The 22,639-nt window shown below is 44.3% G+C and overlaps 1 protein-coding gene across 1 annotated transcript; it reads left to right on the top strand.

Annotated features, from left to right (window-relative positions):
* Positions 1-9,568: 9,568 nt before the first annotated feature.
* On the top strand, positions 9,569-15,916 carry LOC109759954 (caffeoylshikimate esterase). Its single transcript, XM_020318781.4, has 7 exons — positions 9,569-9,900; positions 10,002-10,095; positions 10,249-10,281; positions 14,394-14,540; positions 14,642-14,772; positions 14,898-15,035; positions 15,250-15,916. Exons 1-7 carry the CDS (start codon positions 9,880-9,882, stop codon positions 15,712-15,714), a joined length of 1,029 nt encoding a protein of 342 aa, XP_020174370.1. The 5' UTR covers positions 9,569-9,879; the 3' UTR covers positions 15,715-15,916.
* Positions 15,917-22,639: the final 6,723 nt, after the last annotated feature.

The following is a 22,639-nucleotide window of genomic DNA, read 5'->3' as shown; positions in this document are numbered from 1 at the left end:
GCAGAATAAACTACAACAACTAGATTTGCAACCACGGGATGCTGACGATAGCTTCAAAGAACATTGCAACAACAGCGAGGCTTCACAGCAACATATGGTAAGCCAGTGTGTTTTAGTACATGTGAAATGTAATGCGTGTGGGATGCTTTCTTGGCTTGTGCCCTCAACCTGTAATCCTACAGAATTACAAACACTTCAGTTGTCTGCTTTGCTGTATTGCTTGATTCGAATGCTTGTTTGTTACTTGCTAGGCTATACCTGAGTTGGCCAATATGTCAGTAGTGCCTGTTGTACTATCGTAAAGAAATGCATGCCTAGTTCATTTGAGTCCTTAACTTTTACTATGAACTTCATCATAAGACTGTCCTAGTTTATATGAGGCCACACTGTTAAGTGCTTTCTCAGATTATTTCAACTGCTTAGATGCCTTGGCAACTTAAATATAGCGGTGGTACACTCCCTTGCAACTAGGGATGTCAACTGGGTCCCATTTAATCCCGATTAAAGTCCACTAGTGGTATGATAGTTCAAAGGAGTTTTTGTTTTTTGAGGAAAATGAACTAGGGAGCTAGCAAAAACTAACTAGATGGGACTGGCAGATGTCGTTTATTTGCCACTTACATCCTTAGTTTCATCTTACCATTTTAATTTCTTTTTGGCTGATGCTGTTTCGAACCATTTAAATATAGCTTGCCATGCTCGGCAATAATTCGTATGTCGTTTACCATGTAAGCTTACTGCCTGGATCATGCGATAACTATCTCTTACTTATGTCCAGCGGAAACCTCTCAGGATGCCGTTCATATTAGGACACAATGTACAACCCCAGAATCTATTTGTGGAAGCAGTGTGCCATCCATGTTACCAGATGGTAGCAGTTCAGAGGCAACACCGCCGGAGAGCAGTCTGAGCACAGATATTATAGTTCTTGAGGCTCTACTAGAGGCAGAAAGAGATGGTGTGGCTTCCATGAATGAGGTAATCTTGATCTTGAGGCTGGAAATTATGCAATTAGCTGCATGCATTATGCAAGCAACCCAAGAATTGGAGTAAGTAGGAATGTTGCATTTGAAGACGGAGGAGGTCCTACTGTTTCTGCTATCTGAAGCCCAGGGTAATCCCAGTTCTTCTTTAGATACTAGTTGAAATTGTCATTAGATTATTGTACTTGCATGTTGTGTCATGTCTTTGAATTGATTATGTTGTAAGACCCCTATGTTGTCCATGTGTTGTAATGATTCGAATTTTTTAGGCGAGGTAATCCTCGATACTTGTATGATTGACATAAGGTGAACTGTTTTTCGTGTGAGCATATTGTATTGGATGAAATAACTGTTTGACTCAAAGTGTATCCAACCTACTGAATTCGAAGATCACGGCATTTCTAAATCATAATCATATATAAAGGTGGAATAAATCTTTGTCGTGGTTTTGAAGAAATAGATAACAAAACATAGAATTATCTGTGGATATTTGTAATCGAATACAAATTGGATTTGAATTTAGTTGCCAGGGCCCAGGGAATACGTGAATGCTAATTCTCCCAAGTTTTGAACGAAGCGGCTAAACACCCACTATCATTTGTGGGCTGTCCGAAGCAAGTGTTTGCGAGATGGAAATTACTGTCTACCCCTGACACTTGACATCCTTATCTTCCGGACTTACACTGTTGTCGATAGGGGTAGACTAGTAACTTCAATCAGACATGACACGACCGCCTCTGAGCCCATTCAGACACGGTGGGCACCAAACATGGGCGGCAAAACACATTTGATTCAAGCTCGTCTGAAAGACATGTGTCTCTCCCTCCATTTCCCCATTCATACATGGTGGGCGACAAAACAAACTCTCCTCGTCCGAAATTGATGTATGCAAATATTTTAAATAGGGGCATATATGTAACTTCCCTCAGACGTGACACAACCGCCCTACCTGTCAGCCCGTTCATACACCGTGGGCGGCAAAACACCCTCTCCTCGCACGAAATCGCTACCGGAAAATATTTGGGAGACACGAGATTACCGTCCTATCCCCAACCGACGTGATGTCCGAAATTTTAAACGGGGGATAAGTTCATAACTTTCCCACATTTCAAACAAGCGCGTCCCAAAGTTTGAGATCCCCTCCCCCTCCATTTCCCCATTCACACACCGTCAGCGCCACAACAACCTCCCCACAACGGCCAGCCTCCTCCGTCCGCCACCCTATCCTCCACCTTGCCGGAGCTGCTACCCCTACCCCGTCGTCCACTGCAAGAGATGGACGTCTCTCATCCATGGCGCCGGACCAGGATCCTTTCATCGCGTCCTCTCGCTTCATCGGCGCCATCGTCCACCTTGTCGTTGCCGCTCCTACGACCGCCTCGTCCACGGCAACATGATTTATCCCCCGACCCGGCCGTCTGCCGTCTAAAGTCTTCTTCCCCGCCGCCGATAGCCATCGCATCCGTAGCACCCTCAACGTATTAGCAGGGGCCTACGCGGCGTCGCAAGAGAGGTGGTACTCTTCCATATGTGCTTAAGTTATTGATCTCACCCGGAAAATAGATCGTAAATTGTTACTGTACTTTTCTTGACCGTACCAAATCGTAGTGGCTAGTTGAAAGCAAACATTGGTTGCGAAGTAGCTTTGTTCGGTTTGCACCTTCAGATCCGCCATGGCACGGTCACTATACTCGTAAAGCTTATGGTTTCCCCCCTTTATATTCACTACCATCATTGTAGGTGCTTCGTGTCGTGCTAGCACTGCTCCTCAAGACCTCAACCCATCAAGCGAAACAACATGCCACTCATAATTCCAAAGCTTAGGTGTTGAAATACGAATCTGATGTGATGCTCATAGTACTAAAATAGAGAACGTTTAATTGGTCACCTAATGTTCCTATATTCGTTTCGGAAAGCATGTGCGCCACCCACTAGTCCAGCTAGTTCCACTTTCCTGATTTTACTCTTGAAGCTTAGGGTTTTCCCCTTTTATCTACTCTACTATGATCTGCATAGGTGCTTTCTGGCGTACTAGCATTACTCCACCCTTCAAGCTAAACAACACAACACTCAAAATTCAAAAGCTTAGTTGTTCAAATATGATTGTGATATGATACAGATATTAGTTAAAACACACACATTTAATTGGTTAGCTAAAGGTCCCACTTGAGTTTCCAAATGCATGTCGCGACATATAGAGAGACAGCAGAATTGCATTTCTTTGTCACTTGTTGACTGTACTTTATTGTCCATACCAAATCTTAGTTGTTATTTCAAAGCAAACATCGGTTGCTAACTACCCTTTGCGCGGTTTGCAGCTTCAGATCTGCCATCCCACTGCCACGGTCAACACTATACTCATCATGCTTACGGTTTCCCCATTTTATGATGACCATGATCAGCCTACGTGGTTCGTGTCGTAATAGCACTGCTCCACCCATCGAGCTAAACAAGCTTAGTTGTACAAATTCAAATATGATATTATGCTGATATTAGTAAAAATGGGAGATGTTTAATTGGTCGGCTAAATGTTCCTACTTTAGTTTCGAAATGCATGTGAGCCACATATGGAGAGACCGGAAGGAATAGTATTTCTCTGTGTGCTCTGGTTCATCATGGGTGGGCAACCGACATTGTATAGAAAGACTTGTAATATCTTCAATCTGCTTGCTCTTCTACTCTTCTTTAAGATGATCGTCTTCTCTTCTTTAATAAGTATGTTCCTTGTTGGGAAGAGTAGCAAAGACATTTGTGGTCGACTGGTCAGGTCGAGTTGTTCTCCCTTAGTATATTTTGAATCTGTCAAGTCAAGTCGACTTGTTCTTCTTTACTATATGTTGAAGTTGTCATCTGCGAAGTATCATCACTTCTAGAGCTCTCATATTTTGAGTAGTAGGCCACATTATATTAATGCACACACCAAATTACAGCATGCATGGCACCTCTTAGAAGAATTGCAGAGATAGCACAAAGGGGTTTACAGGGAGGCAGTATTGGATTAGAATCACTTCTGCATTACAAAGATAATCTCACTTGTTTTTATGTTTTCATGCATGTCAGGTATTGAACATTATCAAAAGGAATATGAGAATGGGTGCACGAGAGGAATATTAGGGAACAATCCACTGGCTAACAAACTTGGCATGGTGGAGGATGGCCTATCTTATTCACCCATCAAGGTGCTTGCTCTAACTTGGCAAGGTTGTATTGGTCGCACATATTTTGCATCTGACCTCTTGCATTACTTCTACTTTGTTACACCATCTGCTTAGTTTAAGCATCATATATGAGTATATGCCATACATATCCATTTTCTGTACCTATTCCATGTGTCGTCATACTATGTTTTTCCAGTCAAATGTTGTTCTTTCGTAATGGATGTCCAAAGGGAAGAGGGTGAGTGCAGATCCTCAAGGAGTACAAACTAGGTATTTGGAAAAGGTAGTGATACCTGTTAAATCACATAGATCAACAGCCACAGAAAACACAGGCCCAACTGTACCACACTTTACCCCTACTCCACTGGCCAAACCCCTATTAGAACTGCTGAGAGCCCAGCGTCAGGTACTGTCTATGATATCAATTCAAAATTTGAACTCCTAAATTTCTGCATGTGCCTTACCTTCTCTCTTGTATGAAAACTAATTTCAGATGAATCTCCTTGCTCAAAGGATCATAGGATCTCACAACAGTACTGGGCTCTGCATTGATCTTGTCAGTACCTCTTGCCCTTTGTCAGCATACTTACACTCATTGATGTTTGATTATGTAGCATCACTGTAAATGTCCGCTTCTTTATCCTCCCTTTGCTTGAAATTATAAGATCTATATTTACACTTAGATAAATGTAGAATTAACACAATGGTTATGAAGTTTTGGATTGCTCATGTAAGTACCTGTTGTCATGTACTCCCTCTGTATCGAATTAATTGTTGATCAATTGGATGTATTTAGAACTTAATAGTGCTAGATACATCCATTTGAGCGACACGTAATAATGGACGGTGGTGGTATTACTGTACTTGCATCGCGAGATAGTTGATTGTCTAGCATTACTCTGCATCTTATCTGCCCTGCCCTCCACTTTCTCCAAATTATCATATCTACATTTACTCTTACCAAAATGTTGAATAAAGCCAATGCCACTGCACACGCTGATGTCTGCATTCCTCTTGTCCGTACCTTTTTCCTTGTAACGCTGTACTTAATTAATTGCTATTTGATTATGTATCATCAGTCTGCACCGGAGCTTCATTATCCTATGTTTCTTCCAATATTATTTGATCTATATTTACTCTTTGCAAAATGTAGAATAATGTCAACGCTTATAAAGAAGTTTCTTTGGGGAATTTATTGAATTATCCTTTCATCAACATGGAGAAAGGCTTTGTCCAGCCCGTGTTAACATGTAATGTAAGTTCATCCTTCTCAAGCCTTCAAACTTTCTTCTAGTATAGATTTGGATAGGCGTCATTTCCTCCACTGTTGTTTACTTTGTTGTTTACATCTGATTGGATGTTTGCAACAACTACCAGTTTTAAATTGTAGTTGTAAAAACATGTTCCTTATGCAGAACAGATCCATTTATTTGCTTATATAATTGTGAAACCTGTTACGTGTCTCCTTGTTTCTCTTTCAGAGTCGTATCTCTTATGCCAGGCAGAACTTTAGGGAAGACAGTGAGCCAAACCATCTTGAGGAGAGCGAGATGACCCCAAGGTCCTGTCTTGATGAAGACAGTGAGTTGAAGCTACTCACCAGCAGCTGTGAGACAACCTCTGTGCAGTCGCTGCCTCAATCACTTCGACTTCTTCGGTCTCAACTTAAAGCGGAAAGGCTTGCTTCAGCTCAGCTCCGACTTGAAGTCAAAGATGCAATGAAGATGTCAGAGGACTGCCTTGCGCACTATGGTGCTATACAACTAGGGATGGAGCATCTATCGTTGACACAACTGAGGTCTCATCAGCTTGTTCGGCTGCTTGCGTGGCTCGTCCTGGCCAGGCCTTAGTGCCTTCTGAAGTGCTCTCGGTTTTGTATATTGTTTTGTCGACGCGTTTATATGCACTGGTGGCGACCTTTGATGCCCAGTGTATGTAATCCGCGGTCATGTTGCGCTTTATTATCACCGGTAGCGAACTTTGATTCCTAGTGGATGTAATATGCCGTAATTCCTTTATTGTATAGTCTAGGTTTATTGTTTGGTCGGTATGCTGTAATTTAGGCCGGAAGGTTCAGTGGATCTCAGTGTTGTCAGTCTTCACGCCGGCCCATTACTCATATGGGCCAAAACGTGGGCCTATAATCATCTTGGGCCATTAGCAGGTCTAAACCTATAGTAGTTTCCCGCATTTAACAGGCCGAGTAAAGTTCTGGCCAGCTGGGCCAGAGAATACCATGGGCTTTTAATAGGCTAAAACCTTGATTGGGCTAGCGTTGAGCCGAAAAATTCACGGGCCAATACAGGCCGAAACTGCCTAAGGCCCATGTTTGGCCCAAATAGTATGAGCAGTTAACATGCCAAAATATATCTCGGGCCTGTTTGGCCCAATAAAATTATGGGCTTTAGCTTTAAGCAGGCCGGTATCCACGCGGGCCATAGGCCCAAAAGTGTCAATGGCCATTATCAGATGGATTGTAAGCAGGCCAGATTCAACGTGGGCTGTAATTAGGCCAAACTGTTACACTGGCCATTAACAGGCCAATAGGCCAGTTGGGCTGAAATTTATCCACGAAGACCGCAGGCCGTTAAGAGGCCTAAAGTTACTTCGGACAAGAAATAGCCCAGTTTCTGCATGGGCCGTTGAATGGCCTAAAGTTAAACCGGGTCGACAACGTCCCAGATGCACCACGGGCCGCTAACAGGTCGAAACTATTATTGGGCCGAACTGGTAAACGGGCATTTAACAGGCTGAAATACAAATCTGTCATAGAATGGGCCCAAAAGAACAGTGGCCTGTTAACGGGCCTGATCCGATATGGGCCGTAATTTGGCCCAAAACACGGAAGGCTGTGAACGGGCCTGATCTGGTATGGGCCTCAATTTGACCCAAAACATGGCAGGCTGTTAACGGGCCAGCCCACGAGTGTCTAAAAAAACATGGTGGGCCTTTAGCTGGGCCTGCCTTTTTACCTAAAATGGGCCACTGTTGGGCTGTGCCACGTGTCGACATATCATAGGCGTCTCCCGTCCATTGTAGGAATGACATCTGTCCCAACGATTAGCTGACACGTGCATTATCCGGCGAATGAGAATTGTACACGTGGAAAATCCCCATTGGTCGGGGCTGTTAACGGGTTACCGGATGCAAACCGAAACCCGATAGCTTAATGGCGACCCATTACGGTGGATGCCACGTGTCGGTCACCCTTGACGAAAGCACTTCCATGATGCGCGATTTATCGTCATAAAAGTGGACACTTCCGTGATGATAATTTTGGTAATGTCATCGAACACTTCTACGACAGCATAGGTATGAATATCTTGATTCTGTCATAAAATCGTCATGGATGTACATGCATGACAGAAAGCGTGACCTACGGTGACAAACACGTATCATCACGGAAGTGTATTTTTTTGTAGTGAAAATTAAAGTGCCCACACCGCATATTTGAATCCCTACAAATTAGCATTGGGATATCACGTGCTACTACTCCTGCAAAGTAGAAGTAAAAATACTGAAAGTGCCCTTCTACACCCAGGAGCAAATGCTCCTGGTGTGAACAGTAAAATAAAAAAAATAGATTTTTTAAAAAATGTTCTGCATTTTTTTTGTGACATACTTTTGCAAATGTTTGTCGTGCACGCAAATTCATCGCGAAATCACATTGGTGGAAGTCGTGCCAAAAAAATAAAATCAGAACTCCAAAATGCTTTAGTAAGTAACATTTTCAGAGCATCGATTTTGTTTTTTACCACGCCTTCCACCAATGTGATTTTGCGATGAAATTTTGCATGCACAACAAACATTTGTGAAAGTATGCCACAAAAAAGTTTCAGATTTTTTTGAATTTTTTTGATTTTACTGTTCACACCAGGAGCATTTGTTCCTGGGTGTAGAAACTCCACGTCCGTACTATATCATTGCATATTTTTGAAGCAATTGTGGTCCTCTGTTTTTGTTTGTCCGCCATGTTATAACTAGAAGTTCACCAATTCCTGCCATGAGTTGCTAAACTACCTCATAAGAAAGCTTCAACGAAAACACAATTGCCTGCCACGCAACCAAAGAAATTGCCTAACGGAAAACCCAGGAAATGCCTAAAACCGCCTAACACAGTTCTCCAGATTTTCCTAACAATAAATGTTGCTACATGAATTCCAGCGAGAGCCTCACAAGAACATTGCCTGGCGTCCATCCATAAAAATGCCTAACATGGGTATTTGCATGACATTTGTCCTAAAAAATGCCTAAAATGTTATCTTAATTTTCATCAAAAAATGACTAGTATAGTTGGGTAGGGGGGGGGGGGGGCTTATTGCCAACATGGGTGCCCAGTTTTGCATAAAAAATGGTGTATGTTGCCAAAAGTTGCCTGTTTTGCACTGTACCGTTTGACAAAATTGCCTTAATGAGGTTACCAGACCTAGAAAAAAGCCGTGGAGATGTATGGCCCTTCGTGTGAGTACCTACTAGTGTTGCTACAACCTTTGTGTTCGCCGCTAAAAACGCTCATATGCCGGTGAGGGAAAATCAAATTCGCCCCCCCTAAAACATGGTCAAATTCTCGCAGCAAAATAATACGCTTGAAAATTAAGCTCCCTCTTCTAAAAATCCCATGGGATTTCCAATTTGTGTTGCACCTTGATAAACCCTCGCACGGACAGTAGCTTGAACCCCTCAAAAAATCTCGCTGGAAAAACTCTCCAAATCCCGTGGGAGCACTGGCACGTGAGAGACGCAGTTGTGTCCCTTGGACGCTGTCGGCATTTGAATCACCCCTCCCCCCCCCCCCCAATAGCATATGTCGACGTCATCTTCTTGGAAACCTCTACCACCGCGTGACGAATAGATGGGCTAGAGGCGAACTAATCTTCTATAGGAGATGTAGCGGTGCATCCCCGTCCATTGTCGTCGCTTGTGCCACCGATGGTTGCCTCCCCTTCTCCCTCCTCTTCCCTTGTCATGCACGCATGAGGCGCTCGGCCGCACTCCCTGCCTCGCCACCCTGCAATGTGGTACAAGTATTGTCGGTGAGGGCAGCCCCCGCCCCTTCGCCCTGCCTCCTGTCGTTGAACTATTGACGGCCACGGTTCGTCGGCGTCCCCCTCTAGGGTTCCACCCTGCTGTCGCCACGAGGTGAACGAGGAAAAAGGAGGTGATTGAAAATGAGCTCCGCACGACTACCAAGGAATTCAAAACAGAACAAGACAAAACACCACCGTCTCTCCTCCCCCAGGCCGGTCCCACTTCACACGTGTCACGATCTGGTGATGGATCAGACGGTTGACAGAGCGGCCGCTCGGGACGCTTGAAAGCAAGCGCTCTCTTTGTAGCAATTGGGTACAAACTCGGACCTGACCGATCCGAACGGGACCGTAACTCGTTATCCGCTCCCGTCTCCGAGCCACCACCGTCGGGGCGTCGGGGCTCATAAATGCGTCACCTCGCGGGCACCGCACCGCGCAGGCAGATTTAGGTGTGTCGTCCCCGTCCTTGCTTCACCGGCCAGCGCAAGGTACGCACGCCAGTACCACTGTCTTGAGCGGAGCGGCATCAGAATCCAACCTACGCGACCCAGCCGGCCAACCCTCACCTGCTCTGCCCCATCGCTCCTCGCCTGCCTCCCCCGGCCCCGTCTGTCCATCCACCTCGCCGACCTTCTTCCTAGCTCTTCACGCCGCGCCGCCCCTCCCTCCCTCCCTCCCCCCGCCCTTCGCGCAAAGCCTCCAGGAAGGATGGACGTCGAGTACCACGAGGTGATTCTTGGCCCTGCATTGCATTGCATGCCTTCGCTCTTCGATTCGTCCGGACGCTTGGTTCTCATCGATTTGGTCGATCCATGTCGTGTGTTCCGCAGGAGTACGTGAGGAACTCGAGCGGGGTGCAGCTCTTCACCTGCGGATGGCTGCCGGCCTCCACATCGCCGAGGGCGCTCGTCTTCCTCTGCCACGGTACGTATGTAGCAGTATGATGCCATGATAAAGCTCATGGATTTCCGGGAACTTCGTTTGGTTCCCTTCAGTTCAGCAGCTAGTTCTTGCTAGACGAGGCAAGTTTTGTTTTAAACCTCTTTCTCATGCTTTGCTGTTTAATATGTTATCCAGGTTACGGCATGGAATGCAGCGGCTTCATGAGAGGTATGCTTGGTCCAGTAGTATTTTTCTTTCATATACTTCTTTCTCATTCTTGTCATCTTATTTTACTTGTCTTTACATAAACGACGATGAGAATAGCTTGTCACAGAGGTCATCGTCTTACTTTGCATGTGAACATATTCAACCTTTACCTCTCTATGTCCGGCTAGTATACTACACAAAGGTTTCACGAGCTGTTTGTGTTGGCATAGGTAGCATAGTATTCTCCTTCAATACTGTTCATAGTCTCCAAAGGCATTAATTGATGGATTCAGATGAATGCGCTAGCTATATCAGGGCAGGGGCCTGTAAAAACTCTGGCTCACGGTCCAAATGCGTCCATAGATGGGAAGAAATCTTACCAGCTGCCTATAATTATACTTACGTCATGGTTAAGAGTTCTACCTCCGTCCTGTTTTATTAGTCATCCTTGTATTTTGGATCATACTGACTTTTGATTTAATAACTACTCCCTCTGTAAACTAATATAAAAGCATTTAGATTACTACTTTAGTATTCTAAACGCTCTTATATTAGTTTACGGAGGGAGTACTAAAAATAAGTTATATACCACAAAAAATAGTGTCAATGAAAACCTCTTTCGATTATGAATCCAACAATATAACTATTATGACATATAATTTATTTTTAATAATTAAATTGGAGGTCAAAGTATGACCCAAAATACAAGGGGACTCATAAACCAGGACAGAACGATAGTGCATTACTCTAGTAGTACAGTCCTATAATCAGTTCATAAATGAAAAATGGTCCTGGGAAAAAAACACAACACACGGAACATATGGATTCATAATGGACAAATTAGTTCCATTTACTAATTACTACAAACATTTACAAAATTCTGGTGGTGGTCCTTAGTCTCTTGTATAGTGGCTTGTCTTCTGTTTGCTAGTTTTCAGTCCAACGTACCTTATCTGTGTTGTGATTTTTCTTTTGAAAAGGAGGATTACCTCCGGCCTCTGCGTCAAGCCATGCACACATGTAATTCTAGTTAGCACTTTAGAAAGGACTAATATTACAAAAATGCTTAATGGAGCTCGGCCTCCATGGAGTCCGAATTTTAAATGATCAAAATTAATATTTTTTATGTTCAATTTTTTTGGAAAAAAAGTACACGTGTACTTAGAGACATAATGTACAAGTGTGTAAATTTTCGGGATGAAATACGTTAAAATGAGTGTTGAACAAAAAAAATACAAACCTGTACAGGCACTATTCATCCTCAAAGTCCATGATATATTTTTTTGCACAACTCGCATTTCAAGGCATTTCATCCTGAAATTTTACACACATACACATCATATGCTTGCATAGTTGTATTGTTTTCAGTTTTTTTAACTGAGAAGTTTGATATTCTATTTTTTTTCAAAAAAAAATTGTCTCCATGGAGGTAAAAAACACCCTACTCCTTTTTTTGAAAGAGAAACACCCTACTCCTAATATTAGTTCACAAAGTATTTTCTTAAAATAATCTTATGTCTTCATTGGCTGATGCGCACATTTCATGTTCTAAACACACAGTGCAAGATGCTTAGAGAAATAAGCGGTACCCAAGCATTAGTGATTATTGTAGACGGCAAATACTTAATTAGTCATCCTGCTATAGATATAATCAGTGATGCCTTAAAACAAATTGATTTATTTTACTAAGCATCTCTTATGTTGTCTTAATATAGTAAGTAGTGTCTGGTAATTAAGAGAATGACCTAAATTATGCTTCGGGCCATGGCTGATGGCTGATGGATTAAGATGGGACTGTTGGTTGATACCAGAAAGGGGAGACACCGCAGTAATTCCCTCTCATTTATTAATTGACTGATGCACGCATTTAAAAGCCGACCCGGGCAGGCAGGTCTCAATTCAAAGCACCTGTCCTAATTAACATCCGTGTTTGCAGTATCTGCACCTGTCCTAATTTCTTAATCAATTATTAGAGGGTGCTTGATCCAAGGGACTTATTTTAGTCTGACTAAAAATAGTCTTTTTAAGAGGCTAAAGTTTCAAGCACCCATGACTAAGGGGGTGTTTGGCTCAGGGACTTTTTAGTCCCAGAGACTAGAAAAAGTCCCTAAAAAGTACCTAGGAACCAAACGGGAGGGACTTTTTCTACAGGGACTAGAAAAAGACTCTACTAGAGAGTCTTTTTTGGTTAGTCCCTGGGACTAAAAAAGTCCTAGGACTTCTGAACCAAACACCCCCTAAAGAGTGGCTAAAACTAGTCTTGAGGCTAAAAAAATTTAGTCAGGGGTACCCCTACTAAAATATGGATTAGTCCTCTCTCTCTCCTCATTTAACTCCTCTTCTTTAACACAGGCGAGTTCTGGATTGGAGGGTTTGGAGGATAATAAATGCTTATTAACTTGATTTTAGTCTCTTTAGTATTTGGATCCAAGCATAGGTGAGGCTAGCAAGTTTTAGTCTCACTATTTTTAGTCATGAGACTAAAACGTATCCAAGCACCCTCTTAGTACTACTACTCTGTTGGACAGTCGTGTGCACACATTGAAATGTGTTCATTAACTTTTCCTGATTAACAGCCCTGTTCCTTCTGCACAAGCCTCTATCACCAACTCCTACCAATCCAAAGGGCTGTTGCAGTCAACCTATTAGCTAATCCTTCCATTTCATATTAATTGTTGCTGATTTAATACGAGTTTCTTGAAATTTTTCTGTGGGCTACTACACATTCGGTCCAAAAAAAGCATGAACCAAGAACCAGCATCAGTGTAACATTTAAACCAGGTAGGGTAATTTTTTTTCTTTTTTTTTGCCGAAGGCACCAGGTAGAGGAATTCACATCAAAGCTTGTAGTACAACAGTAGAACACATATAAGTCTAGAAGAATAAATGTACAATAAACCAGAATTCAGTGGTCACAGTCACGCCCAAAAAAGGTCCATCCTTACTAAAAGGATTCTTGAACGCATCACCGTACAAAACAGAACATTTTACGGGAAATCATGTACACAAAAAGAAGATGATTTTTTCCCTTAGTAATTTTTTAAATTTTAAATGATTTGATTTTGCTAAAATTCGCCCAAAGTAAGCGTTTTTATGTTGGGGTGTCACTCTCAAGATCCCTCTGCATGCCTCCACATCCGGGCCTTACCTAAGTCGTGGACACGGACGGGTGTTGGATGCAAGTCCCTTTCGTCCACGAGGGTTTTACAGGTGAGCTGCCCTGCCTGCCTGCCTGCCAGAGAGACCATCAATCAGCACGCCACACCGTCCCCATCCACCATTAACCACCGGCGTCGGCTCCACGGTCGCCTTGTTGGCCGCGTCGGATTCACAGATCTCATTAGAACAGCGGCATTGTTGCCTGCCTTTAATTCGATGGACGGCACGTACTTGAGGCTTGATATCGTATGCCCCAGCGCGGGCGGTGTCCCATTCCGCCGGAGTAGCTCGATCGCCATTAACAGCGACCAACTACCTCTTGGTCCCCCGCCTCCGCCCCCACCTCCGGCGAGCAACATTTCAGCTTGTGCCGGCTGTACACCATGATCTGAAGCTCGATTTTGTTGTCGCCACCGGTCGCCTACAGGCTACCGCGTGCGTACGTACGTACGTACGTACGTACGTACTCGGGTGGCGTACTGGTCCTTCACGGGCTTAATTGAGGTTCCGGCGCTTGTTATAATGTGTGTGCATCGAGGAAATTAATCGGCGACCGCTATAGGTTAGTTAGCTGCCGTGACTCGTGTGGAGCCTGCACGCATACAGTATCGCGTCATAACTGAGTAGAGGTTGGAGAGGATGATGGAGGCACACTGTCCACTCTGGCCGTCCTCTTCAATTAAGGATGGTGGTAATGGTATAGGGGGAGTGGAGTAGATACGACCCCATCAGATGGACAAGTACTATAGTGCTCTGGTTGGAGTGGCGGTCCTCCTCTGTCTTTGATTAGCAACTGTTTGTTTGGTAGAGCTAGTGGGAAATTGGTTTTCCTTCAAGCCGAAACTTTAGCCTATTAGGTAGAACTTTCACTGTTTCAAAATGTAAGATGTTTTTTGACACTATAATAGTAAATAAAATGAATGCATTTCTCGGCCTACATGATCTACTAACGACTGATTACTACCGTTTCCCAGCGTGCGGCGTGCGGCTGGCGGCGGCGGGGTACGGCGTGTTCGGGATGGACTACGAGGGGCACGGCAAGTCCATGGGCACCCGCTGCTACATCCGCAGCTTCCACCGCCTCGTCGACGACTGCGACCGATTCTACAAGTCCATCTGCGGTACTGTACCACTTTCTTCCTCTCTTCTTATCTTACAAGAAGGAAAATAAATCTTGTTACTGCCTTCAGACATTACTAACCGTCACATGAAACTCGTGCAGACCTGGAAGAGTACCGGAGCAAGAGCAGGTTCCTGTACGGCGAGTCCATGGGCGGCGCCGTGGCGCTGCTGCTGCACAGGAAGGACCCCACCTTCTGGGACGGCGCCGTCCTCGTCGCGCCCATGTGCAAGGTCTCTCTCGGCTGCAAGCCTCCAACCATGAGCATGAGATTAGTTGTTTTCCTTTTTATTGTTATCCCGCCATGCCATGCATTTCTCTAGACTGACATTGTGCTATCTGTAACGCGCCCATTCAGATATCGGAGAAGGTGAAGCCGCACCCGCTGGTTATCACCGCCCTCACGCAGGTGGAGGACATCATACCCAGGTGGAAGATCGTCCCGACCAAAGACGTCATCGATGCCGCCTTCAAGGACCCCGACAAGCGCGAAAAGGTCGGTGAAAATCAAACTCCCACTTCTTCTTCAGAGTTCAGACATCCTCGGATGCAGCCTGAATCTTCAATTTTCAGCGTGCAGAATGTCAGTCATAAGAAAGCAATCGATAGATTTTTATCTTTTTTTCAGTATCGAAACCATGCTAGAGTAGCGTATTTCGCACTATCTAGAAGTTAATCTGATCTTGTTGTGTTTCTGCCATGCCGAGCAGATCAGGAAGAACAAGCTGATCTACCAAGACAAGCCGCGGCTCAAGACGGCGCTGGAGATGCTCAGGACCAGCATGTACGTGGAGGACAGCCTATCCAAGGTGAAGCTGCCCTTCTTGGTCCTGCACGGCGAGGCCGACACCGTGACGGACCCGGAGGTGAGCCGCGCGCTGTACGAGCACGCCGCCAGCACGGACAAGGCCATCAAGCTCTACCCGGGGATGTGGCACGGCCTCACCGCCGGCGAGCCGGACGAGAACGTTGAGGCCGTCTTCTCCGACATCATCGCGTGGCTCAATGCGCGCAGACGCGTCTGGACGCCGGAGGAGCGCCTGACGAAGATGTTGGCGGCGCCCAAGAAGCCCGACATCGACGAGAAAGACCATGGCTCCACGCGGCCTCGGCGGCGGCGCCGGGGCTTCCTCTGCGGGCTCACCGGCCGGACGCACCACCACTCAGAAATGTAGCATGCATGCATGTAACATAGTGCTACAAGATCTGCTCAGTGACTTGAGATCACTTGTGCACCTGCTAGAACCAATGGCGAATAAGGGGCCGATGTGTGAGTAACACGCATGTAACATAAATAGAGGCGGACAGATCCTTCCCTTCCCTCCATTGCAGTGAACATATTTTTTGTTTGAAAGGTTGCAGTGAACATTTACTCAATCTCTTGCTTTGTTTCATTTTTAAACATAAGTATTTTCTTTTCTTTTTTAATCTAAACATGCTCCATTTTTAAGCATAAGTATTACCCAATGTTTATAGGGATACAGACTGGATCAAGGGTTGAACAAGTCACACATGAGGCCCCTCAGAAAGACATAAAGCATGCTTAGCAAGGCTATGAGCCTCGGACTTGGGCTTTCTACCTTAGAAGATGAGAGTACAAGCCTCCAAATCATCAACCATTAGGTTGATTCCCGTATGGCTCTGCTTGGATGTAGATATTGGAGGGCTTGGAATTGAATTGGTTTGACAACCAAATCAGCCTATGCTTTGAAATGGCCTTGAATACCAATAATGATGTTTGGTTGCAGATAGTATTGCCAGTTGGAATTTAGTGGGGGGAGCTGCTATTCCCTGCGTTGAGCGGCTCAAAGCCAGCAATTGTGCACCCCTCCCTGTGCGCGCGCTTTGGGTCGGCCCAAGTGTAAGGCGGGCGCGCCCTTTTTTTTGTTTTCTTGTTTCTCTTTTAAACTTCGGAAAATGTTTACGAATCCTAAATTTGAAAATATTTCAAGATTTTAACAAGTTTCGAAATTCAAAAAATGTTCATGATTTTAGAAAATGATATATTCAAAAAATCTCGGATTTCACAAAATGTTCATGATTTGATTTTTTGGGCATTTCTAAAAATGTTCACAAATTTGAAAATGTATCCGAAATTCAAAAAATGTTCATGAATTTGAAAAAATGTTCCTTCATTTGAAAAATTGAAATATTTGCTGAATTTCAGAATTGTTGGTGTATTTCAGAAAATATTCCTGGATTTCATGAAAAGTTCACGACTTTCAAAATTGTTCTCATATTTCAATAAATGTTCATGATTTCGAAGATATACATGGACTTGCAAAAAGTTACCAAATTTCAAAAATTGTTCATGAGTTTGAAAATTTCCTCAGCAATTTGAGAAATGATCCTAGATTTCAAAAAAATGTTCATAAATTTAGAAAGAGAAAGGAAAAAGGAAAAAAGTGACATGGTTTATTTTATTATTCTTTAGAAACCTGGTCAAAATAAGCGATCTCTGAATTTTTGGAAAATTAATACATTTATAAGTTGGTACAGAGGGGTAATTTTTTTTAGTTCAGATCTACGAGCAAGTGTTGCCAGAACTCTTAACTACTTTGCCAAAGTAATAAAATAGCTCTGTTTTTTCAGGATAATAAAATAGCTCCATATTTTTAGAATGATAAAATAGGCAAAATAGCTTTTCTTTTCACTTATAGACAAAATAGCTCTTTGATCCGAAAGTTCCCACTTATATCTCAGGAGATCACCATTTCATAAGTCCATAATTGTGTCGCTTCTCACAACTCTCATGGTTTGTGGCTTTGTGAAAAAGCAGAATGAGTATGATAGGCCCATTGGTGTCTTTTCTTTTTCTTTTTCGCTATGGGAGGAGGACTCTCATGACATTCTGGCCAAGTAGCCCATTTCGGATATGATGAAATGATGCCTGTTTCAAAAAAAAAATCTACCAAAAAAAGGATGCCCGGTTCACTGCTTGTGAACTACCAGTACCCGGCCAGCTTGTTAGTGGATCGGCCTAACTATTTGTTACTTTGGAGTTTTTTGTTTTTGATGGATTATTATTTTGAAGTTGTTCAGAAGTACAAGAATGAACAAAGTGACTTTACTGCGTTGATTTAAATTCAGTGTGACTCGAGAAAATTCCGCTGTTCATATCGGTTCGAGCTGTTTGGTGATTTTAGAATGTTGGCCGTTCATTGCTGATGACCTACGAAAGCACACTAAATGAATTTTGTAATACCATTTGCTACCTTTCAAGTATGTCCACTGACCACATCTCTCAACTTGTTGCTTATTGTTTCTGCTGCTGTAACCTGAACTTGTACTTTCTTGGGTGTCTGATACACAGTCTTATAATAATACTACCATCCTTTAGCTAGCAGGCTTACTTAAGTACTGTAACCTAATTTAAGTACAAACCATTGGTTGGGCAATTGTTGTTGGTCCCTGTATAGTTTAAGCCTGAATTCGACCAGTGACCTAATAAGATGTGATGTCCAGATTATTCAGAAGTATATGGGGTTATCGATACGCAAGCATGCAATCTAGTGCTAGATCCGCTACCGTCATGGCTGCGATTGTAAAACATAATACATCCAAAGGTGACGGAGATACATCAACGATCATCACCATCGGCAATGCCTTTTCAGGTTTTCCCTTGTATAGTACTCCCTCCGTCCTAAAATAAGTGTCTCAGTTTTATACTAACTTTAATACAAAGTTGTATTAAGCTTGAGACACTTATTTTGGGACGGAGGGAGTACTAAACTGCAGGTTACACTCACTTACTGGTTCATACAGAGTCGAAACGGTTTCATGTCATATTCAGCAGTATAATCAAGTGACAGAAGAAATTAGACAGAGGCCGGTTTGATCCACACACGTATGGACTGACGACGACAACTACATGTCTTATTCAGAGATTTACGTCCGCTTCTCAAAACCACCCAGTAAGGTCGTGCCATATCGTGAAATGTAGCTATAGTAATATTACTGTAAACATCCTCTGCTGTCGCATGTGGCAATAAACTACGTATTCAGTATGAAAGTTAAGGTTGTTTTTTCCCCTTGAACAAACAAGCTTAAATAAGTTACTCCTTTGGCCGCCACTCAGAGCATATACTGAGAATATTGCTATGCAAAGTAAGCTTTACACCATGATAAGCGAAGAACCCAAGATTTTCAGTATCGCCACTTGCGTCAGTGAGGGTAACAAACCAGAGAAGATTGTGCTTCAAGCCAAAAACGACCATCCGATTGGTGGTGGACCCATGTTTCCACGATCAGTGACGATGGAAAGACACGGATACAAAAAACGTGGTCGCTCCACATCAGGGTGAGCATGCATCATGGCCATCGACATTCCATCGGTTGAACCTTTTTTTTTACGTGAAACATGGGAGTTCTATTGCATGAATGAAGGGTGGACAATTATCCATCCAATACCGCTAAGGAAGTAGCATGTTTGGCACAAAGGTCGGCCGTGCCGTTGGCATCCCTACTAACATGTTGCACCAAAAAAGAAGCAGAATTTGTAGCTCTCTTCCTGATTTCCTCGAAGATAGGCGTAACAATAGATCTTGTATTATGACACGAAAGCCAGAGGTTCACCACCTCTAAACACTCGACCTCCATCACCACATGCGAGAAACCCCTCAATTGGGCAAATATAACTCCCTCGCGTAGCGCAAGCACTTCGGCAATGAAAGGGCCAGTTATACCAGGTAGAGGTTTGCTCCATACGCCCAAAACGGAGAGGTGAGACCGTGCTACCCCACCTCCTCCTCCTACCTGCATCAAAGCATCCACCGATCCATCGGTGTTAATTTTAACCCAGCCAGGTTCCGGTGGTCGCCAAGAATGACCTTCATGAGTGCTAGATCTATCTCCCGGGAGATCCAAGAGAGCCAGGTCCTCCCTCGCCCTCTTGACAGCCTGAATTGGGTTATATCCGTCCTCATCATGGGTCCAACGATTCCTCGATGACCATATTGCATGCATGATCGTGATTATCTGACATCGTTCCGTCGTGGAAAACCTTGTATCCACCACTAAGTCTCGGGACCATGTGGTTGGATGTAATGACGGCAGCTTCAGGTCCAAGACCTCCCTTGCTGCTGCCCAAAAACTCTTAGCATGAGAGCAATGCACTAGGGCATGCATTAGATCTTCATCCATAGCTTTACAAATTTCACATACTGAAGTAGTTCTTACGTGCAGATGTTTCATGGTGTCATATATAGTCAGGGAGAATGCCACAAAGAACTGTCCACCAGAATACATGAACTTTTGGGATTACTTTGAGCTTCCATAGCTAGGGCTGTCCACAACTGTTTTTCTAATGATGAAATCTCCGCTACCGTCCCTTCCTCTAGAGCACGCCGCTCGTCACGAGTCACCAGAGCACGATAAGCCGTATACATACAGCAGAGAAAGGTCAGGTGGACCAACACGTAGGGTTGGACGAGCCTAACTCTAAGCAAGCTTCCACTACGCTATCTCATGGATCCAGGGCCAGATGCACCCAATCTCTGCGCAGAGATTGCAAGACCCATGGGCTCATGTCTTCTTGTTCCAAAGCCAAAGGCTCAGGGAATCCTACGAGATTGCCCGGCGGTTGCTGAACGCGGCCGAGCAACCTATCGCAGTTGCAGGGGCAGCCGCAGGCCCCGGCGAACACCGTGCCATGATCGACCAGCAATATATATATATATATATATATATATTTATTTATTTTTTGCGAGGGATCGACCAGCAAGATTGACCCCGCCTCGATCGCGTCACATGAAGCGATCTCGCGACTGGATTTGCTACCTGATAGTATATGCACATGTATATCATTTTACTATATGAATAATCCAAGACAATGGCTACGTGCAACCAAAACATCCGTGTTCTGACACACATGCACTGCAGGACCGCATATACAAAAATGTGGGCGGCCACATCACATGAACTGTTTAATGCCTGGACAGGATCAGTGGGTGGCAGGAGCGACAAGCGTGTGCGTCTTATTTTACTCTCTTTTACTCATACGCTTATTCAATATAGGAGTATCTTTACCGCGACCGGCCCGTCCACCGTCCACACCCAAGCCAAGCAGATCCTGGAAGATCATGTATTTTTACGGACTCAGGGATTTAGCTCATACTGCTGCATCCTGTGGCGCGCCGTGCATTGCAAAGCCGCACAAGGGTGTTGCGCTTTTGCTAGTTTTCTTCCCTGAGTCTGGACTCGCGTGTGTGCTGCTCTGTATGTGCTAGTATTGTTGTCGTCTCCGTGCTGGTGACCACCGCTTTTGGGCGCTCCGCTCCGCGATGAATGGCGTGGCCTGGACTGTAGGACTGGACCGGATGTGCACACTCCACATGCAACGGTCCTGGCGTACGACTCCTAGACGGTGCAGCCGCAACGCACGTGTACGCGCTGCCACGGCTTGCTCACAGGTTTAATAGTAGGAGCACGACTGGAATAACACGACACCTCAGCGCCAAGAGGGCAATGCGCCACGTGTGGCTGGGCGACTTGGCAACGTAGCGAGGCAACGGTGTCATCCAGGACCAGGGACATGACAGTTCAGCTGTGATGCTAGTTCACGGTCGGCTTCGTTGGTTCGAGCTTCGCGCTGGGCACGGCAGGGGCACCCCGGTGGTGTCACGGACGCACGACGGTACGGCAGCAAAGGGTCGACGTTTTTTTTTTTGAGATGAAAGGGTCGACGTTGAGAGCGATCTCGGCAGAAAACCTCTGATCGAGCCCGGTGGTGCGAATCAGATCGCGGACGCGCCGCAGGCCCACGCCCAGTGGGTGTGGGTGGGGTCGATACAGATGCCTTTGAAAGCTGCGTTGCATGTCCTAGCGCGGTGTTGCTCAAGAAAAAAAAAAGTCCAAGCGCGGCAGGCGGCAGCAAGCTTTGCGAGGGAAAAAGAACAGACTGTGGCCGCTCAGGTACTTCATGAACTTCATCGTCTCCATCTTCTTCGGTAACCACGACGCATTTTTACTCTTGTTCGGGCATCTGACTCAGACAAGGATCGAAAGAGCACCGAGTAATTTCAAGTACTTTCATGTGCTCCTCTGACATACACACATGGAATTTTTAATCCCGAGCTCACGTGCACTTGGATGAACAGTACCCCCAAAAAAGTAAGAAAATCAAAACATTATGTTTCTTTTATGAACAATGATGGATGCTTCACCCTAAAAAAACAATCATGAATATCTAGAGAAAAAATAATATCAATGGTTTAGAATGACAGTTTTTTGAAGCATTTTGGAGCATCAAACCAGACGGTAGTTTATTGGTTATCACTACCCCGGTGTTCTTTAGCTATAGCACACTGGTTTTCATACAGTTTTTGAACTTCAAAACATGTGCAACTTGGCCGTTCCACTGTTTAGCAGAAGAATATTACTCCCTCTGTAAACTTTTATAAGATCATTTAGATCATTACTTTAGTGGTCTAAACGATCTTATAAAAAATTACAGAGGGAGTATCATTCAAAAGCCACATGTGATCAACTGGATTTCTAAGAAGTTGTTAACCGGTCGACAAATAGGCAACTTCTCTATCACTAAACCTGGAGCAACAACCCCTTAAATTGTCTAATAAAAGATAGAGAGCCACTACGGTTTGTACGTCTTTTTATCAACCGAAGCTCTGCCTTTTAATTTAGAGGGCAAAGAGAAACATGTATGTACAAGAGTTGGCGTGTTATTAAAGGACACACATGAAAACCTCAAAAACGAAATAGAGAATGTACTAGACGGAACCGTGGCAATCGAAAGGGAGCTCACGTGCACCGGATATCCTTGAGGGCTAGATTCACCACTTCGATGTAGGTTAGCCTCGATTCGTCAAAGACTCTTCGTTTTCTCTTTCCATGCATTCCAAATCACATAAAGGTAGTGTCCTTTTAGTGGACACACATTGTTCATCGAAGACCCGGTGAGCATCGCATCCCAACAGGGATCGATTGAAGGGAAGTTTAAGGCCAGTTCTAAAATTATCTTGCAAAAACATCTTATATTGAGTACCTAGAGTTTTATAGAGCCAATTAAACCATTTTACCATTTTATTTCTCGTGTTGGCAAGGATGTTGGTGATCATTTGTACAAGTCCAAAAGCTTGTAAA

The sequence above is a fragment of the Aegilops tauschii genome, chromosome 2 (genome assembly GCF_002575655.3).
Source record: "Aegilops tauschii subsp. strangulata cultivar AL8/78 chromosome 2, Aet v6.0, whole genome shotgun sequence".
NCBI lineage: Eukaryota > Viridiplantae > Streptophyta > Magnoliopsida > Poales > Poaceae > Aegilops > Aegilops tauschii.
Note: the sequence above shows the minus strand (reverse complement) of the source record. Positions and strands in the feature narration are given on the sequence as shown.

What these genes read in the sequence shown, in the direction of transcription:
- LOC109759954 (XM_020318781.4), top strand. Translation starts at nt 9,880, where the DNA reads ATGGACGTCGAGTACCACGAG. An exon ending in GCTCGTCTTCCTCTGCCACG is followed by an intron (nt 10,096 to 10,248) that starts GTACGTATGTAG and finishes TATGTTATCCAG; the next exon opens with GTTACGGCATGGAATGCAGC. An exon ending in TCGTCGCGCCCATGTGCAAG is followed by an intron (nt 14,773 to 14,897) that starts GTCTCTCTCGGC and finishes GCGCCCATTCAG; the next exon opens with ATATCGGAGAAGGTGAAGCC.